Genomic DNA, 18,670 nt, shown 5'->3' with positions numbered 1-18,670 from the left:
AACGAGTTGTCCCAGCGGTGAAGGAGGACCTTCTGCACCTCAAGATTCTCAGTGATTGGACACCTGATCCTCATAAGAAGGGTCATGGTATAGGGAGGAACAGCGGTCTCGGTTGGTGGGGAAAACTAACTGTAACTTGGTTCATAAAATCCATGATGGGGAGCTAACAGAGGATGTAAGATCGTAATGGCTGTTTGTATCCACCGAGAGAGAGAGAGAGAGAGAGAGAGAGAGAGAGAGAGAGAGAGAGAGAGAGAGAGAGAGAGAGAGACGCTGTAATGACTTGCGCGGTCAACTGGGTTCCTTCGGTACCAAACGTTTCTCCTTCTTCAAGCAGGTTAGCGAGGAAATCTAAGACATGGTTGTAGAGGACCCTGAGGCCAGGCGATAAGAGATGATTCTTTTATATATATATATATATATATATATATATATATATATATATATATATATATATATATATATATATATATATATATATATAATCTGGACAGTATCAGCACGAGGAAGAGGAGCAGCCTTGCCCATCTTGTCTGGCCAGTCGATGAAATGCATTACCTCACGAGTCAATAACCTCGATCAAGGATCCTCGCCGAATGAGGAGGACTCGGTGCTTGGCTGGTGGTGGTTGCCAGGGAGATGGATGGGATGCATGACGGGTAACGACCATTTAAATGCAGGAGAGTAACTGGCAATGGCAACTTAAACTAGTAACATGTTAATCTCTTGAGGGTTTTGGGATGACAACGATGTGACCCCCTGGGGCTATCCTACTCTGGCCTTTGACCTGACACTTAGGCCCAGGTCAGAGGTCAAGAATGTCGTAGGATCTTATGTTAAAAAGCAAGTTTGATGATATACCCTGTTGTGTATCATTGCCAAAGCTCAACATCTGATTGCTGGAGCCATTATACGAGGGTTGGCCTATATATATATATATATATATATATATATATATATATATATATATATATATTATCCCTTGGGAGAGGGGAGAAAGAATACTTCCCACGTATTCCCTGCGTGTCGTAGTAGGCGACTAAAAGGGAAGGGAGCGGGGGGCTGGAAATCCTCCCCTCTCGTTTTTAGTTTTCCTAATGAAGGAACAGAGGAGGGGGCCAAGTGAGGATATTGCCTCAAGGGCTCAGTCCTCTGTTCTTAACGCTACCTTGCTGACGCGGGAAATGGCGAATAGAATAAAAAAAATATATATATATATATATATATATATATATATATATATATATATATATATATATATGTATATATGTATATATATATATATAAATATATATATATATATATATATATATATATATATATATATATATATATATATATATATATATATATATATATATATATATATATATATATATAAAAAATCAAATATTTCTCTTGTTGATTCTTAGAGACAAAAAAAAAGGGGGGGGGGGGAAATGGAGAAGAAACATGTAAACTCAACTTTTACCTGTTTAGAAAGCGAGACGGAATGAGTATGTTAACTTGGGCCCATTTCTTGATGTTGTAAGTAGTCTGGATCGCATCGCTTATCCAGCTGACTGAAACGTTAGACACGTTTACGATTGGTTGCTTGAGAAACTATAGCAGGGTATCTGGAAGAGGAGTATGTTTCTGAGGGACTAAGTATGTCATTCACAAGTAAGTAACTTGGGGTAAAGGAAACTCTCATGTCAACCTAAACTACATCGGCACAAAATCACTTGAAAAGACAATATTTTTGTAAAGAATATTCAGAGGAAGGGTGTGGTGGAGGAGGGAATAAAACGTCATATGGTGCCATGACTGACTACCGTCTTCTCCTGTGCCACAGTGCATGGTGTTGTGCTTCTCCCTGTAAGATAGAGGGATGAGGATATTCTAATACTGACGACGAAGACGCATCTTTTGACAGCCCTCCTGCCATGAGGGAGGAGGGCTCCTCCTTCTCGCTGCCCTGCTGGACTGTGGGGTCGGCTAATGATATTCGCCACACTAGGAAACAAGTTCCCTTGTCGCACTCACTCCAGCTGAGGGCGTCAGTGCTGGGGAATACCTTACCATGTAACAGGTTCTGACCTTTTTTCTTTCCCAGCTTCTCAGCCCACAAGTCGCTGAACAGAATTAAGTAACTCCTTTTACGTTCCTTTCCTTTTTCATATATGTATATATTCTTTTTTTCTTTCAAACTATTCGCCATTTCCCGCATTAGCAAGGTAGCGTTAAGAACAGAGGACTGGGCCTCTGAGGGAATATCCTCACCTGGCCCCCTTCTCTGTTCCTTCTTTTGGAAAATTAAAATGTATATATATATATATATATATATATATATATATATATATATATATATATATATATATAATCTTTTATCATTATCAAACTTGATCGCTGTTACCCGCGTCAGCGAGGTAGCACCAAAAATCAGGCGAAGAAAGACCCGTCCACTCATATACACACACATACATATATAATCATACACGCAGATACACATACATATACATATGAACATATACAACCCATATACATCCATATAGATACACATATAGACGCACATACACAAGAAATGGAACTCAACGAACGTAAAACCTCACCGTGTGACATACACAACCTAAACTTGTGAACAAGCGCTTGGTTTATGTTCACGAGGTTATAGAACTCAGCGCTTGGTTTATGTTCACGAGGTAATAGAACTCAGCGCTTGGTCATGTTCACGAGGTAATAGAACTCAGCGCTTGGTTTATGTTCACGAGGTAATAGAACTCAGCGCTTGGTTTATGTTCACGAGGTTATAGAACTCAGCGCTTGGTTTATGTTCACGAGGTAATAGAACTCAGCGCTTGGTTTATGTTCACGAGGTAATAGAACTCAGCGCTTGGTCATGTTCACGAGGTAATAGAACTCAGCGCTTGGTTTATGTTCACGAGGTTATAGAACTCAGCGCTTGGTCATGTTCACGAGGTAATAGAACTCAGCGCTTGGTTTATGTTCACGAGGTAATAGAACTCAGCGCTTGGTTTATGTTCACGAGGTAATAGAACTCAGCGCTTGGTCATGTTCACGAGGTAATAGAACTCAGCGCTTGGTCATGTTCACGAGGTAATAGAACTCAGCGCTTGGTTTATGTTCACGAGGTTATAGAACTCAGCGCTTGGTTTATGTTCACGAGGTTATAGAACTCAGCGCTTGGTTTATGTTCACGAGGTTATAGAACTCGCCGCGTGAAGGACTACGTAATTCTGAAACTTCCTGAGGAACTTCCCAAACCTTGACGATGAAGGTCACACCCAGGTCACACGTGTCGTGAGTGATCCATCTAACAGCTTGGCTTGGCTGGTTTCCAGTGGCCTCCCAGGAAGGGGCAAAACACACACACACACACACACACACGTGTCTCTCTCTCTCTCTCTCTCTCTCTCTCTCTCTCTCTCTCTCTCTCTCTCTCTCTCTCTCTCTCTCTCCCCCCCAAAAAAAAAAAAAAAAAAGGCGCTACCTGAATTAGAGGGTCAGAAATAAGCTGTTTAATGTTAGCACTCGTTGCCCATGGCCGATAAAGGGAACACTGAGATAAACTAGTTCTTTTCTATATCTTATATATATATGTGTGTGTGTGTGTGTGTGTGTGTATAAGAACTTTACGAAATTCTCAGTAACGCTAGAATTTCAAAACGTGTTGATTTATTATCGATTTATTATACTTAATCGCCGTCTCCCGCGTTAGTGAGGTAGCGCAAGGAAACAGACGAGGGATGACCCAACCCACCCACATACACACACTCTCTCTCTCTCTCTCTCTCTCTCTCTCTCTCTCTCTCTCTCTCTCTCTCCAGTGAACCTCTGCAGGCTTGCAACAAAACAGGTTGAAGAAGGTCACAAAGTCAATATGCAAGGTAAGCAATGTTTTATTAAGTCTTGGTCAATACAACTTTATACTTCCAGGCAAAGCAAACAAATACAAATGAACATCGAGACACATCAAGTCATTAACCAAAAGATCCAGTAATTGAAGAAAGGCACTGGGCCAGTCCGTAAGGCTGGGTACTGGTACCAGGAGCTTGTGAAGTTACCAGTACCGTTGCTGCACCAGTACCAGTAGACCGGGATGTTGGCTGAACTGATACTCATACCTGGTACACGGACGACTAGTTCTGTGATGAAGTTCTGAGGACACACCATCTTATCCCCTTTGCCACCATGGCCTGGGTCGGGGTCTGGGTCGAGGACCAAAACGGATAGGTGGAGGTGGCCTGATCGACGGTGTGCGGATGATCGCTCCCTGGGAAGCAGATGAGGTGGTCAGTTAAGGAACACAAGTAATGTTTCCTGAGCAGTGTACTATACCAACCTACATGACTGAGACTTTTCAGTAGCAGAGTTGATATGATGATCATAATGTTTCTCAGACACGCCATAACAATGACCAATCCTTGTCATAACTCATAAACTTCATCCTGGTCTTGATCATTTGAAAGTATCAACTTCAGTGACAAATTATACATGAAACTATATACATACGGAAAAAAGGAACAAGACATTTCTCATATCTAATTATCATTACAGTTGAAGTTCACAAAACAATTAGATTAGATTGACAACCTTACCGAGCCGGGTATGTGAGCGGGATTTCCTCCAGTGAAGAAGACCCCTTGCTGGTTTACGTTTTGGGACCTACCCGAAGGGTTCGAACCTGAGAACGAAAGGAAAAGAAAATGAAATCAAAGTCTTGTATAATGAGGAACATACACTGTGAATTCTATATCTTTCACCCTCGACTGTGAACACATTAAGTAATAGGAGCAGCAATGTATACTCAACAAAATTGTTTATGAATCATCCTCACACCTCCACCTCTTGCAACATATGCGCAAACATCATCTTTGTTATCATGTTTCACAAAGTCATTACCGTTCGATGATCTCGCAACAAGAAAAGAGTGCATCAAAAATAGACTGAACAGATTCTAAGACAAAGTATTACCATTGCAATCACTGAAAATTCGTCCTAAAATTCTATTCTAATGGCGATTGAATCTCATTATCCTTAACGTGAAGTGACACCATTCAAAATATCCTTCACCTGATGAAGAACGTATCAAACCACCAGAAGTCACAGCCAGTCTAGTGGTGTCTGTCTACTCACTGGGTCTTCCCGTCGTGGGCGTGAAGCACAACACCAGCAGCAGCATCAACGCCCACGTCAGGCAGGTCACACGGGCGGCCACACGCATCATACGGCCTGTCGCTGAGGGGAACCAAACATTTGAAAGTCATACAATCCTTATAGGAAAGTTGGAAGGCATCAGAGGAACATATAGTCGCTAAACAAGACGGCTGATAATTCTAAGCATTTCTCAGGACCATATTATCAGATAGAAGATACAAAAAGAAAACAGACCATCAGACTCAAGGATCATATGAAGTGGGTGTCTGAACCATGCGAGGATACAGGTTAGATTGAGAAACCTAAGTTCCATAAGGATGAGGGCGAGACCTTGGATAACTTTGAGATTGTTAGACGAGACATAAGTTCACAGGGGATGACTCATGTTCAATATATGGCTCATGAACTTGATGAAATCTCTCCTTACATAGAAAGATGTTGTTCAAGAAACGTCACAAGACACTAGAGACGTTCCTCCGATAGCTGATATAAAGAATAAATCAGTATCAAAGAACAAGAAGAGTTGATATCATATCTGTTTCAGAGAGAGAGAGAGAAGATGGAAGGAATATGTGCTAGAAAATTAGGTTGCTATCCCTAACGGGCGTGGCTTGCACAATGCTGACAAACGTAATGAGACAACACGTAAGCACAGGGAGAGATGACCTGAGTCACAGGCAACATAGACACGGGGAAGAGAGAGAGAGGTCTTGCGCGACAATTATCGTACACTTCTGTGATAACAGCCATCATACAGACCATGACATGGGCGGACTCTGTCTTCTCCGACTAACTAAAGGAATTCGATACTATCCCACACAGGAGGCTGGCAAGAGAATAAGCATGAGACGGGGACTACTTTGCTGGATCTACAACTATTTATGTAGGGAGGGACGTAGGGCATATGCCAGAAGTTCTTTTTCACGCTAGGGTGTTCTACTCAGCGGTGTTCTTCATGATTCGGTCTCAAGATCACTGTTATTCCTTATTTTCGTTGATGAACTGACCCAATGAAGTGGCTGGCTCAACCATTACCGTGTTTGTGGATCAGGATCAGAGAAGTAAGAAATGGTCAGGACTGCGTAAGGAGTTTATACAAGATCTATATTTTGGTCTGATACGCAGTTGTCGAACGTCACCTTAAACCAGCCATACTACTTTAAAGTGGAGAAGATTGGACGGCAAAATAAGGCCTTACTCATTACTGCCATCTTGTGGGAGAGACGTCTCTACAAACAGAACTCTTAGGCTGACATGGCGCTAACCCTACCACCAGAAACAGGACATGGTCAGAAACACCACCTATCACGGGGCACGTCAGAGTCAAGTCGCAATGCGGACCACGGGTGTCTTAACTACCTCCTTACTTCACGGCTTGTGGGAATGAGCCAAATAGGGCTGGACGGAGGGAGAGAAAGGATCTACCTAAAGACAAGTGATGTGAGGTGCCAGAAGAGGATGCGGATGTGGATTTTCCTACCACAGTCCCTGTGTGGCAGCTGGTCTACACAGTGGCCTGCTCGGCCGCTATTGATAGAAGACCCGTAACCTGATGGGAGAGGCACAGGTACTCTTGTGATGATAATCAGTTGACATGGGAAGCCATGACCAGCCCAGCCAACTGACAGTGCTGTACATGGGCGTATAACAAGTGAAAGGGTGGAAGAAACAAAAGGCAAACGTAATGGGTAGACTAACTCGATATCACAACGTAAATTTCGAGGAGTCTTGAGAGAAACTTTAGCTCGAACCCCCTCACATAAAATGATTAGTAAACAAATGAAATTGGCTGAAAGTTTTAGAGTTGAAACAAACGCTTCGCCTGCGGAACATGTGGAGAAATTAGACGAACAACGTAAGTGTAGCCAACAGTGAAAAACTACTGGAATGTAAGTAGATGTATGACAGAACCTTAGAGACTGGTCCACACGCACACACACGCACAAGGAACATCTTCCGAAGGCACAAACCTCCTCATCTATAAGGTTAAATCTAACAATGATCAAGGAGCTTACCAAGAGATCAGACTCGTCGCTGGTGAAGGTCTTCTGGGGAAGACAACACGCACATCCACACTCACACACACACACGTCTTCCCCTAAGGAAAGCCCCGCCTGAACTGGTGGCTCAGGCAACGGCTTCATATTATAAGTACTTGTATCCAACGCCTTTCGGGGAAGTAGGCGTTGCATCATGAAGGAAAACGAGTTCTTTAGTTGACCTATACGTATGTTGTGTGTGTGGACGGCATGCTAGATGAGGTGATGTTCTTTGTGGTGGCTATGCGAGGTGAACAAGGTAAAACACACACACACACACACACACACACACACACACACACACACACACACACACACACACACACACACACACATACCCACAAACGTAAACTTCTGGATCTGTAAACTGACATTCTCTCTGGTCTTTACCCGGTAATAAGCATTATAGCCCACACCATCACAACCGTTGCCGTGAATCTTATATTAGAAATATTTTCTCTATTTTCCACTTGTGAGCAGCGGGGTTTCCCTTTGGCAGGCAATCTCACAGTAACCAGACGGTGAGGAAAGGTTCTCATGTCTATCAAAACTTGCCTGTCGCTGTGTACATGTACCAAAATGCCTTAGTCGCTGTGTACATGTACCAAAATGCCTCAGTCGCTGTGTACATGTACCAAAATGCCTCATCACGACCTCATCTCCTACAGCAGGTGGTGAGAGGGATCATGCGTGATGGCAGGCCCCAAGTGAACCACGTGCACAAGGACCCTCATCCGTCGGGAAAGGGGAAGGAGTGATGTTAGCAAAGTGAGTGACTGACGCGTATATGTACCTGATGCTCCGGATATAACTCAGAGCTTCGACAGCTTTTGAGTATAGTTAGACAATACTCAAGTTCATCAGTATCACTGAAGTTCTCGACACTCAGTGGCACTGAGGCCTGTAATCAGTGATTCTACGCCACTGAATATTATCATTTCTAAGAGAGTGTTTGCCAGGGGGTAGAGCAGAGCGTACGTATGGAATGCTTAGGATCTTAGTTCTTGCTACACAGCCCTGACACCTTGAACGTATTCTGGCAGTCATAACATCACGGTGTCTGGCGTAATTACACGGTCTTTGACACAGGTACATGTTCAGTACTTACGTTACGAGACCACTTAACCGTTTCTTTGTTTTCATGGTGGGGAAATACAAGGAAGGAAATCCCGTAATGGTCAACGGTAGTTAACTACAGTTGGTTGCCTTTGTTAACTCCCTCCTGGAAGATTGTCTTCTGAGCATCACCTTGGAACTTGGCAATTATATGTGACGCGATTCTATTTCCTTTGTTTATAACTCCGTTCTTGATCTCATGATTTCCTTACTTGAACTGGATAAAAATGTGTTAGGTTTTGGAATCAAAGGATTCAGGCGTCTTAATGTGCTGTTCTTTGGTTCATATGTTTCTACATGGCTATATGTATCACCATGATGCTTACGTGAGTCTCCATGATGAAGTGCTGGCTGCTCAAGGTGAATGATACACAGGCCCGCCCAAGGTCGAGTTCTGGAGAGGGCGGTTTGCCTCAGAAACAGAGAATGGATGTGAGCGGATACGGCCTTTCTTTGTCAGTTGCTGGCGCCATCTCGCTAACGCGGTAAACGGCGATCAACAATAACACACACACACACACATATATATATATATATATATATATATATATATATATATATATATATATATATATATATATATATACAAACCTCCAACAGCCAGGATCGAACCCGGGATCGCTCTATAAGAAATATCTACCATAAAAAAGTTAATTCTTCTGTGTGTCTGTATTTCTGGACCAGAAGGTAGAGATACGAGCCGCCCCTCGCCTCCCACGCACCACCATATCCTGCAGAAGGCATCTTGATGATCCACAGGAACACAGGAATAAGTAAAACAAGAAATCTACTTGCATGGTAAGTCTTGTTACATTAAGCCGTGGTTAGTACAACTTTAGAGCGCAAAACAAAGGAAACAAAAACACATAACAAAACCGAGAATCAGCAGGTCATTAACCAAAAGATCCAGTAATTGAAGAAAGGCACTGGGCCAGTCCGTAAGGCTGGGTACTGGTACCAGGAGCTTGTGAAGTTACCAGTACCGTCGCTGCACCAGTACCAGTAGACCGGGATGTTGGCTGAACTGATACTCATACCTGGTACACGGACGACTGGTTCTGTGATGAATTTCTGAGGACACACCATCTTATCCCCTTTGCCACCATGGCCTGGGTCGGGGTCTGGGTCGAGGACCAGTACGGATAGGTGGAGGTGGCCTGTTCGACGGTTTGTGGATGATCGCTCCCTGGGAAGCAGATGAGGTGGTTAGTTAAGGAACACAAGTAGTGTTTCCTGAGCAGTGTACTATAGCAGAGTTAATGTGATGATGACCTATTCCGCAAAAGGCATTGATTACATGATCAAGGAATCTCTTTATCTATGAAGTTGTTTTAGACCTTCATCATACAGCGGTATCACCCAGACGGATGTAGTATAGTTGAAAGTATTGACAGAGAGAGAGAGAGAGAGGGAAAGAGAGACTCTAGCATTTAACATTTTTATTTCCACCGTAGGAATTGATCTAGATTTCCTCCACTGTAGAGTCTACCCTACAGGGAGACACTGAGTGATGACCTTACAGTGCTAGGCTGGCCAGCTGGGTTGCCTCCGACGAAAGACACTACATTGACATCATCCGCAGTGTTCTTGGGGTACTGTTGACGCTTGGCGCTCCTGACGGATCTGTTGGCAAACTGGCCCAGAAGCCCAGAACCTACAAGTAGAAAAAGGGGAATCAAATGTCTCATATGATAAATGGAAAATGGTTTTATAACTTACTCTTTTCTTCCTGTGGCCTAGTGACTCACTCATACAGCAGAGGAGGAGCAACCTTATACAGTAACCGTGAACTTAGATAAGTGGTCAGATGTGGTCAGATGTTCTTTATCTGAGGGTTCCTACAACAGGTGTTGGAATACTTTTGTTCTTCACGATCCTAGGCATTACTCTACCCTTGCAACATTAATCAAGTCCATCACAATTGTCCTCCGTAAGACACCGACCATATCACCATGGCAATCACCGCTGATTCTTTTTCCAAACACCAATGATAGTAGAGCACGTGAGATAATTATCATAAAATGACGCCATTTGAGGCATCCATATCAACTTTTGAAGAACATATCAAACCACCAGACATCACAGACAGTGTAGTGGTGTCTGTCTACTCACTGGGTCTTCCCATCGTAGGCGTGAAGCACAACACCAGCAGCAGCATCAACGCCCACATCAGGCAGGTCACACGGGCGGCCACACGCATCATAGGGTCTGTCTCTGAGGAAAGAGACGGAGGTAAATTGCAATAAATGACAACTTTCTATCCTTGACGGACATGTAAGAGAAAGTCAACTTTATGTCAAAGGCTGCATAGGTTCAAGAAAAGAGGCCCTGTAAAGTCTATGTCTGAAGGGATCGTGTGCTCTTACACTGCCTGAAAGGAGTTTGATGCTATCATATGTAACAATATGGTGAAACAAAATCTAGTTGAAGAGAGGGATTTGAAGGATGGAGATCTACCTAAAGAGGATCGAACAACCTCGGCCGTAGGGTCGCTGTTATTCCTGATCTATGTTAATGAACGGCCAGAATGAAGAGGTTCAACCCTGCCTGAATGTGTTTATGGATGATAATAATAATAAGTGAAGTAATGAGTGCTTAGGACTGCGGCAACCTCCAAAGATGGATCGTATTAACCCTCACATAAGTATTGGCACACACACACACACACATACGCGCATGCGCGTTCCAGAACTGAGGACTTCCAAGTGCAGAACTTTCTCCCCGAACTGGACACATGGTTAGCAACAGACAGGTCATTCCCGTCACACAAATGTTGGCGTACCTCTTAATCTGATCATGTTAGTAAAACTGAAACAAGCAGTGACATGTGATATATCGGGGGCAGAGGTAGTAAGTCAGTGCTGCAAATATTTCAATCAAAGAAGAATAGAACTCCTGAATGGACAGTGAATTAACCTAAGTTAAGAAGAAGAAAAGATAGAACTTTGTAAAGCGCTAATACTGAAACTTCCTAAGGAACTTACCAACGTCTGAAGATGAAGATCACACAGGTAACAAATGTGTCATATGTGACCCAACCAGTGGCCCAGCAGGTCTCCACTGGCCCTTCTGGGTTGGAGAACACTCACACACACACGTCCGGAGCCAACGAAGGCTCTATCCACACTGGTGGGTTAGGGAGTAGCTGGCCCTTATATGTACTTATGTTCAGGTGCTTTCTCGGAAAACACGTAAGCTGACAATATCGTGGACACGTTGGGTGTGGTGGAATGGAGGGTGTTCCCGGTAACGTCGGCTGAGGAAAAGGGGATGGGAGAGTAGGGTTGTCTGTAATCTTGTTACGGGAGCTTCCTGGACATGGGCTGAAGACACCAGTGGCGTACCTCAGGGGATCTATCTTGGTGCCAATGATATATCATTTGCTGTAAATGATTTGATGGAAAGTGTTGGACTCTCGTCCCCATGACTATAAGGGAAGTGACACGTGAGAAGGACCACGTCAACTTGCAAGGACACCTGGATAAACTCCAAAGCTGGCCTCTGATACATGGGTGATGAAAGTTAACCCGAATGTATTCAAAGGTGTGAGGATGGGCCTGGGTAAAAAAAAAGGGGGGGGGCTTCATTGCGATACTAGGAATCGACGTTGTGTACATAGCCAACCTGTCGCCATATCCTTACCTTGGATACATGCTCGAGGAGACACTCCGTCGTCTGGCAAATATCAGGAGAGCATTCTGTGTGGATGAGTGATCATTCAAGGAAATCCTTCTCGAATTCAAAGACTAATGGAATCAAGAGATCCGAGTTATAGGGAAAGGTTAAAGGTCATTCATTTGTCTTCCGTGGAAGAGAAAAGAATAAAGGATGACTTGAGAATATACAGATGTTTAGAAAATGTATGATGACAAGAAATGATCACGATGGATCCCCACAGATGTAATACTCCCTCCCTGTACAATACGAATAGGGTATCACAGATAGGGAAGTAGACACACACACACACACGCACACACACACACACACACACACACACACACACACACACACACACACACACACACACACAACCTCTGACTCCAGCCGTCAAGGGAGATCGATAGATTATCTGGAATTCCACGTTGGTCCAGGAGGAACACTTTCTAGCAGAGAGAAAGCTCTCTAATTAGGAGAAAGCACAGAACATGTTTCAGGTGATGTTTTTTATATGAGATCGATAAAAGTTTAGGGAGCGGGGAAGAACCCCGTCAATGTAATACCTTCTTCCCAGCCGATCGCAGGCCTCGAATTACACATACAGACCAACACACACACACACACACACACACACACACACACACACACAACATACGGGACATGGAGGCAATTACTCAAGAGAGCGTCTAAATGTGTCTGACAATCTTATTGGCCCTTTTTACACCGAGCTCCATAGCCCACACCATCACAAACTCTCCTGTAAGTCTAATATATATATTAAAAAAAAAATAGGTGCGTGAGGATCCCTCAGCCGAGCCACCCTACACGCAACATCATCTTGGGATATCCTTCGTTCACTAAGGGATCCCCGGGTGCCATTGAACGGCAAGCGTAAGGCCACATCGGAGGAGAAGGTCAGGAGGTGCGTGAAGCGACAGCTCCTGTGTGACCTTGTCAAGGTGTCGCCCGTGTGGGGATGTGACCACGAGTGGTCGTGTGAGTTTTACGTAGAGCTGGTTTACTGGGCTAACGTCGGGAGGGAGGAGGTGGGTGGGGGAGGAGGGTGGGGGGGCTTTAAAGTCTTTGACATCTCCTGTTTGGGTCAGTTATACCTTGAACGACCTACTGCGTCCTTGTCTATTTTGTAGTACTCACAGTGGTCGAACCAAGAGCGATGGGAAAGACCCATCCACTCGTATACACACATATATACATACATGCTCACACACGTACATATATCTATATCTATATATATCTATATATATATATATATATATATATATATATATATTATATATATATATATATATATATATATATATATATATATATAGGGGTTGACGTGCTGTCGGTGGATTGAATCAGGGCATGTGAAGCGTCTGGGGTAAACCATGGAAAGCTGTGTAGGTATGTATATTTGCGTGTGTGGACGTGTGTATGTACATGTGTATGGGGGGGGGGGGGTTGGGCCATTTCTTTCGTCTGTTTCCCTGCGCTACCTCGCAAACGCGGGAGACAGCGACAAAGTATAAAAAAAAAAAAAAAAAAAAAAAAATATATATATTATCCCTGGGGATAGGGGAGAAAGAATACTTCCCACGTATTCCCTGCGTGTCGTAGAAGGCGACTAAAATGGAAGGGAGCGGGGGGCTGGAAATCCTCCCCTCTCATTTTTTTTTTTCCAAAAGAACGAACAGAGAAGGGGGCCAGGTGAGGATATTCACTCAAAGGCCCAGTCCTCTGTTCTTAACGCTACCTCGTTAATGCGGGAAATGGCGAATAGTATAAAAGAAAAAAAAAGATATATATATATATATATATATATATATATATATATATATATATATATATATATATATATATATGCATGTACATATCAACTTATACTACATATATGCATACATATACATACATATATGTATATACACATATTCATACTTACTCGCTTTTACCCATTTCCGGCGCCATCCCGCCCCACAGAAAACAGCATCGCCACCATCTGGGTCAGCGAGGTAGCGTCAGGAAACAGACGAAAAAAAAAAAGGCCACATGCGTTCACACTCAGTCTCTAGCTGTCATGTGTAATGCACCGAAACCACAGCTCCCTATCCACATCCAGAGCCAACAGGCCTTTCCATGGTTTACCCCAGACGTTTCGCATGCCCTAGTTCAATCCAACACTTCGACCCCAGTATACCACAACGTGCCAATTCACCCTATTCCGCACACGCCTTTAACCCTCCTTCATGTTCAGGCCCCGATCGCTCAAAATCTTTTTCACTCCATCCTTCCACCTCCGATTTGGTCTTCCGCTTCTCTTTGTTCCCGCCACTTCTGCCACATATATCCTCTTTGTCGACCTTTTCTCACTCATTCTCTCTATATGTCCAAACCATTTCAATCAACGCACCCTTTTCTGCTCTCTCAACCATACTGTTTTTATTACCACACATCTCTCTTACCCTTTCATTACTTGATCAAACAACCTAACACCACATATCGTCCTCAAACATTTAATTTCCAACACATCCACCCTCCTTCGTACAACCCTGTCTATAGATCATGCCTCGCAACCATACAATATTGTTGGAACCACTATTCCTTGAAACATTCCTATTTTGGTCTCCGAGATAACTTTCTCTCTTTCCATACATTTTTCATCGCTCTCACAACTTTCGCCACCTTCCCAATCCTATGACTCACTTCAGTTTCCATGGTTCCATTCGCTGCCATGTCCATTCCCAGATATCTAAAACACTTCATTTCCTCCAATTTTTCTTCATCCAAACTTACATCCCAGTCAACTTGTCCCTCAACCCTGCTGAACCCAATAACCTTGCTCTTATTCACATTTACTATCAACAATCTCCTTCCACACACTTTTCCAAACACAGTCACCAACTTCCGTTGTTTCTCTCTCGAATCAGCCACCTGTGCTGTACCATCGGAAAGCTACAGTTGCCTCACTTCCCAGGACCTCTCATCTCCAACAGACTGCATACTCATCCTTTCTTCTGAAACCCTTGCGTTTACCTCCGAACCACCCCAACCATGAACAAACTAAACAACCATGGTGATATCACACACCCTTGCAGCAGACCAATCTTCACTGGGAACCAATCAGTCTCCTCTCTTCCTACTCCTACACATGCCTTACACCCTTGATAAAAACTATATATATATATATATATATATATATATATATATATATATATATATATATATATATATATATATATATATATATATATATGATTATTTATTTATTTATATTAGTACTACCGAACTCCTTTCGTAGGTGAATAATAAGCGAGCGAGATTACGCTATCGTCTGTGTACTTAAAGAAATACAGTCCAGTCTACAACCTCACACCAGCAGGGTCCGCCACTCCCCTGCTGCTGAGTGGAATATAAACGCGAAGCTGCAAGAGTCCCATGATTGGAGTCCTCAAGTTGTATAATGAGATTGGTAATCACATGCTCCACCTTACCTTCCCAATCCACCTCTAAACCCCATGCCAATGGGTCTCCCTCGGCACAAAGGAAGCTAGTGACCACATCCGGGGGCATGTGGCGCGGTGGAGATGCTGACCTCGCCTGAGGCGCAAGTGTGCAAGTGTGTATCATGCTCTTCGACAGCAGGATTCGTACCGCTACTATTCAAGTGGGAGCAGAGCGCGCTGACGACGCTTAGGATATGGAGAGCTATGGTATCATCCCCAGCTCCCACATAAGTGGTAGCGGTTCGAATCCTGTTGTCGGAGGGCATTACATGTCCTGTGAATGTGTACACTCTTTGCATATATATGTATACTCAAGCTTACTTCAGGTGTAAGTTAATGATAGATGTTCATATACGGCACTCGTGTGATGAGGTTATCTAGAAAACAAAATCCTGCAACATTTTCTTTAAATCCTGCTACATTTCCTTTGGATACTGGCCTGAAGATACTCAGATGATCAATGCTACAATCGAAGATATTAGTTTCTTACATGACCTGCTGAGGGAGGTTACCACAGGTAAGAAGTAAAGTACATTAACCTTATCTCTAACCAGTCATTTTCTATTCAGTACACAGCCACGAGTTTTTTTGTTTTTTTTTTTGTAACAAGATAACACAAACGTATTAACCAAACATTTCATGAGACCCTTTTACTCGCTTGCTGATCCCCTCAGCACCTACTCCAGCAGTTCTTGTTGTGTCCCGAACATGAATCCTGTCTCAGTGTCCATCTCCAAGCTGCTCGTTCGTTCACGAATGTGGTCAATGCTTGATCCGAACAGAGTTGCTCTTGGCTTTTGCTTCATTCAGGGATTCCTTCCTCTTGCTTCATGCAGACCACGTCTCCTCCTCCTCCTCCTCCTCATTCCTTCCCTCGAGCTTGTCTTCGCTTCAAGCTCCAACCTTCATTGTTTCCGACTTCTGTCAGATATCAAGTGGAATGTCCAGCTGCTTCGAGTGCAGAAACCTCTGCCCTATAGGAGCTATCCAGGCGCAGATGAGACTGACTGGCCACGGGCACGGGTTGGGTGTAGGGGCTTTGAGAGACGAGTTAAGGAAGTCAAGGAACCGGAGACCGTGCGCCAGTGGATTCTGCTGCGGCTCCGCTCTCCCAACGCTGGCTGGAAAACGTGAAGCATATTAAAGACATGGTCCTCTCTCTCTCTCTCTCTCTCTCTCTCTCTCTCTCTCTCTCTCTCTCTCTCTCTCTCCATGCGTCTATCTGAAACACCCACCCACACAGCCGTCGTTCTTGGACTCCCCTATATGAACATAAGTGCACCAAACGGCAAACGTTCTCACTACGAAGACACAGACCACGATGGTGCTGCGGGCCCGTGGGATCTCCCCGGAGAACGACAGTGGCGATCAAACATTCTACCTTCCGTAAAACCCGGACTTCCTCACGAATCATCGAGTTCTACTGACCTGGAGCACCTGGTGGGACCATCGAGCAAAGGAGCAGCAGCAGCAGCCACGCCATCACCCACCACTTCGCGCCGATCCCCATCGCCAAATACTGTACGAGGTCGATGGTGTTGCTGCTGATGTGTACGTAGCCTCGACCCACTGACTGGTGGGATAAGAAATAAAAATGGTCTTTAGTTTACTGAATAACATAAAGGGGATGTTGGTTAGAAGACTGCCATGTTCACGACAGCGTTGGACTTTGTGTGTTCCTATGTTTGAGTAACACCACATCGTCAGACTGAAGGGGATGAAATTGTCATATTCAGCACAAGGAGAGGGTGAAACAAATGGCTTCAAAGAACCTTGCGAGTCGGTGGAGGGTTTCGGTACCGTGTTGCAAAGGGTTGTGGCGCCCTGTTGTGGTATCGTATTCCATCGCATAAGTCAGTCTCCTATTTAGTGGTGTTCTTAATTTGCGATGCACATTCATCTGGCTTTACAATCATTAACTTTCTGGCAGCTGTTAGATCAATGAACATATGACAAGATCTCATAGCAGTAAATCTGATTAGCAGTAAATCAGATCATCTGTGCTTAGAAGATTTTGCCATCGTACACACTGGACTGAATCATCGTACTCAGTAGGTTGTCACGGAATTAAGCTCTTACATGTAGGGAGCCATGATATGTGAAGAGTAAATTTTTTACACTCATTGGCTCGGTCATCATGTCATAGGGGTTCAATCACTATATTCAAGAGGCCAGTTCGTCGTTCTCAAGAGGTTAAATCACCGAACTCAGGAGTTTTGTTATTATCTAGAAAGATTTCAATAGTTGCACTTAAGGTAGTAAGTTGTCATACCTCAGGGATTAAATCATCGTACTCAAGGGGTTAATTCATCGTACTCAAGGGGTTAATTCATCGTACTCAAGGGGTTGATTCATCGTACTCAAGGGGTTGATTCATCGTACTCAAGGGGTTGATTCATCGTACTCAAGGGGTTGATTCATCGTACTCAAGGGGTTAATTCATCGTACTCAAGGGGCTAATTCATCGTACTCAAGGGGCTAATTCATCGTACTCAAGGGGTTGATTCATCGTACTCAAGGGGTTGATTCATCGTACTCAAGGGGTTGATTCATCGTACTCAAGGGGTTGATTCATCGTACTCAAGGGGTTAATTCATCGTACTCAAGGTGGTTAAGTATTTGAAGTCAAGGTTCCTGTCACAGAACTTGGCGAGGAGACCGTGGTGTTGGCTGTGTTATGGCCAAGTGTTGGCTTCCGTGAAGACGTTTCCCCTTACGATGGTCGGCCAGAGAAGCTAGTGATTGTCTCTAGGTGGGTGTGGTCTTGTTTGCATGGATGAGAGTGTATGGATGAGTTCCAGGTATGGGTGTGGGGTCTCCAAGGATATTAGTATGAGTAGATGTAATACACCAAGGTAAGGTGTAGGTATGAGCAACGACAACATGGATGCTGTCATGAGCATACGTGTGGGTGCATTCTCGATCGAGAGGGTCGGCAGTAGACGACACGGTACTCACAAGACGACTGAACCAGCTATCTCAGCGGACGTGTCCTTATTGGACGATTTGAGGAAGGGGAGGAGAGTGTTTACCCAGTGTAACCCAACCTCACAACTGCTCCTCACTGGACTGACCTGCTGCCGGGAGGTGGCGACTATATCAAGTGAGCCAGTACGCGGGGGCCTTCAAGGTGAACTGATAGAAAGTAGCCAAGTGGGAAAATAACTTGCCTGCCAGTTCCCAGACGTCATGGAGGGA

The 18,670-nt window shown here is 44.0% G+C and overlaps 1 protein-coding gene and 2 long non-coding RNA genes across 3 annotated transcripts; all 3 read right to left on the bottom strand.

The window, feature by feature from the left end:
* Positions 1 to 3,883: 3,883 nt before the first annotated feature.
* On the bottom strand, positions 3,884 to 7,306 carry LOC139766465 (uncharacterized). Its single transcript, XR_011716906.1, has 4 exons — positions 7,173 to 7,306; positions 5,137 to 5,238; positions 4,599 to 4,684; positions 3,884 to 4,273 (listed from the first exon to the last, which is right to left on the bottom strand). It is a non-coding gene; the product is annotated as an uncharacterized lncRNA (long non-coding RNA).
* Positions 7,307 to 9,098: 1,792 nt separating this feature from the next.
* LOC139766464 (uncharacterized) lies at positions 9,099 to 11,455 on the bottom strand. Its single transcript, XM_071695149.1, has 4 exons — positions 11,297 to 11,455; positions 10,425 to 10,526; positions 9,833 to 9,966; positions 9,099 to 9,498 (listed from the first exon to the last, which is right to left on the bottom strand). Exons 2-4 carry the CDS (start codon positions 10,513 to 10,515, stop codon positions 9,400 to 9,402), a joined length of 324 nt encoding a protein of 107 aa, XP_071551250.1. The 5' UTR covers positions 10,516 to 10,526; positions 11,297 to 11,455; the 3' UTR covers positions 9,099 to 9,399.
* A 3,833-nt stretch (positions 11,456 to 15,288) lies between these two features.
* Positions 15,289 to 18,543, bottom strand: LOC139766463 (uncharacterized). The gene is made up of 3 exons (XR_011716905.1): positions 18,431 to 18,543; positions 16,901 to 17,045; positions 15,289 to 16,593 (listed from the first exon to the last, which is right to left on the bottom strand). It is a non-coding gene; the product is annotated as an uncharacterized lncRNA (long non-coding RNA).
* Between the last annotated feature and the right edge of the window lie 127 nt (positions 18,544 to 18,670).

The sequence above is a fragment of the Panulirus ornatus genome, chromosome 57 (assembly GCF_036320965.1).
Source record: "Panulirus ornatus isolate Po-2019 chromosome 57, ASM3632096v1, whole genome shotgun sequence".
Taxonomy (NCBI): Eukaryota; Metazoa; Arthropoda; class Malacostraca; order Decapoda; family Palinuridae; genus Panulirus; species Panulirus ornatus.
This window is presented reverse-complemented; position numbering and strand designations above follow the sequence as displayed.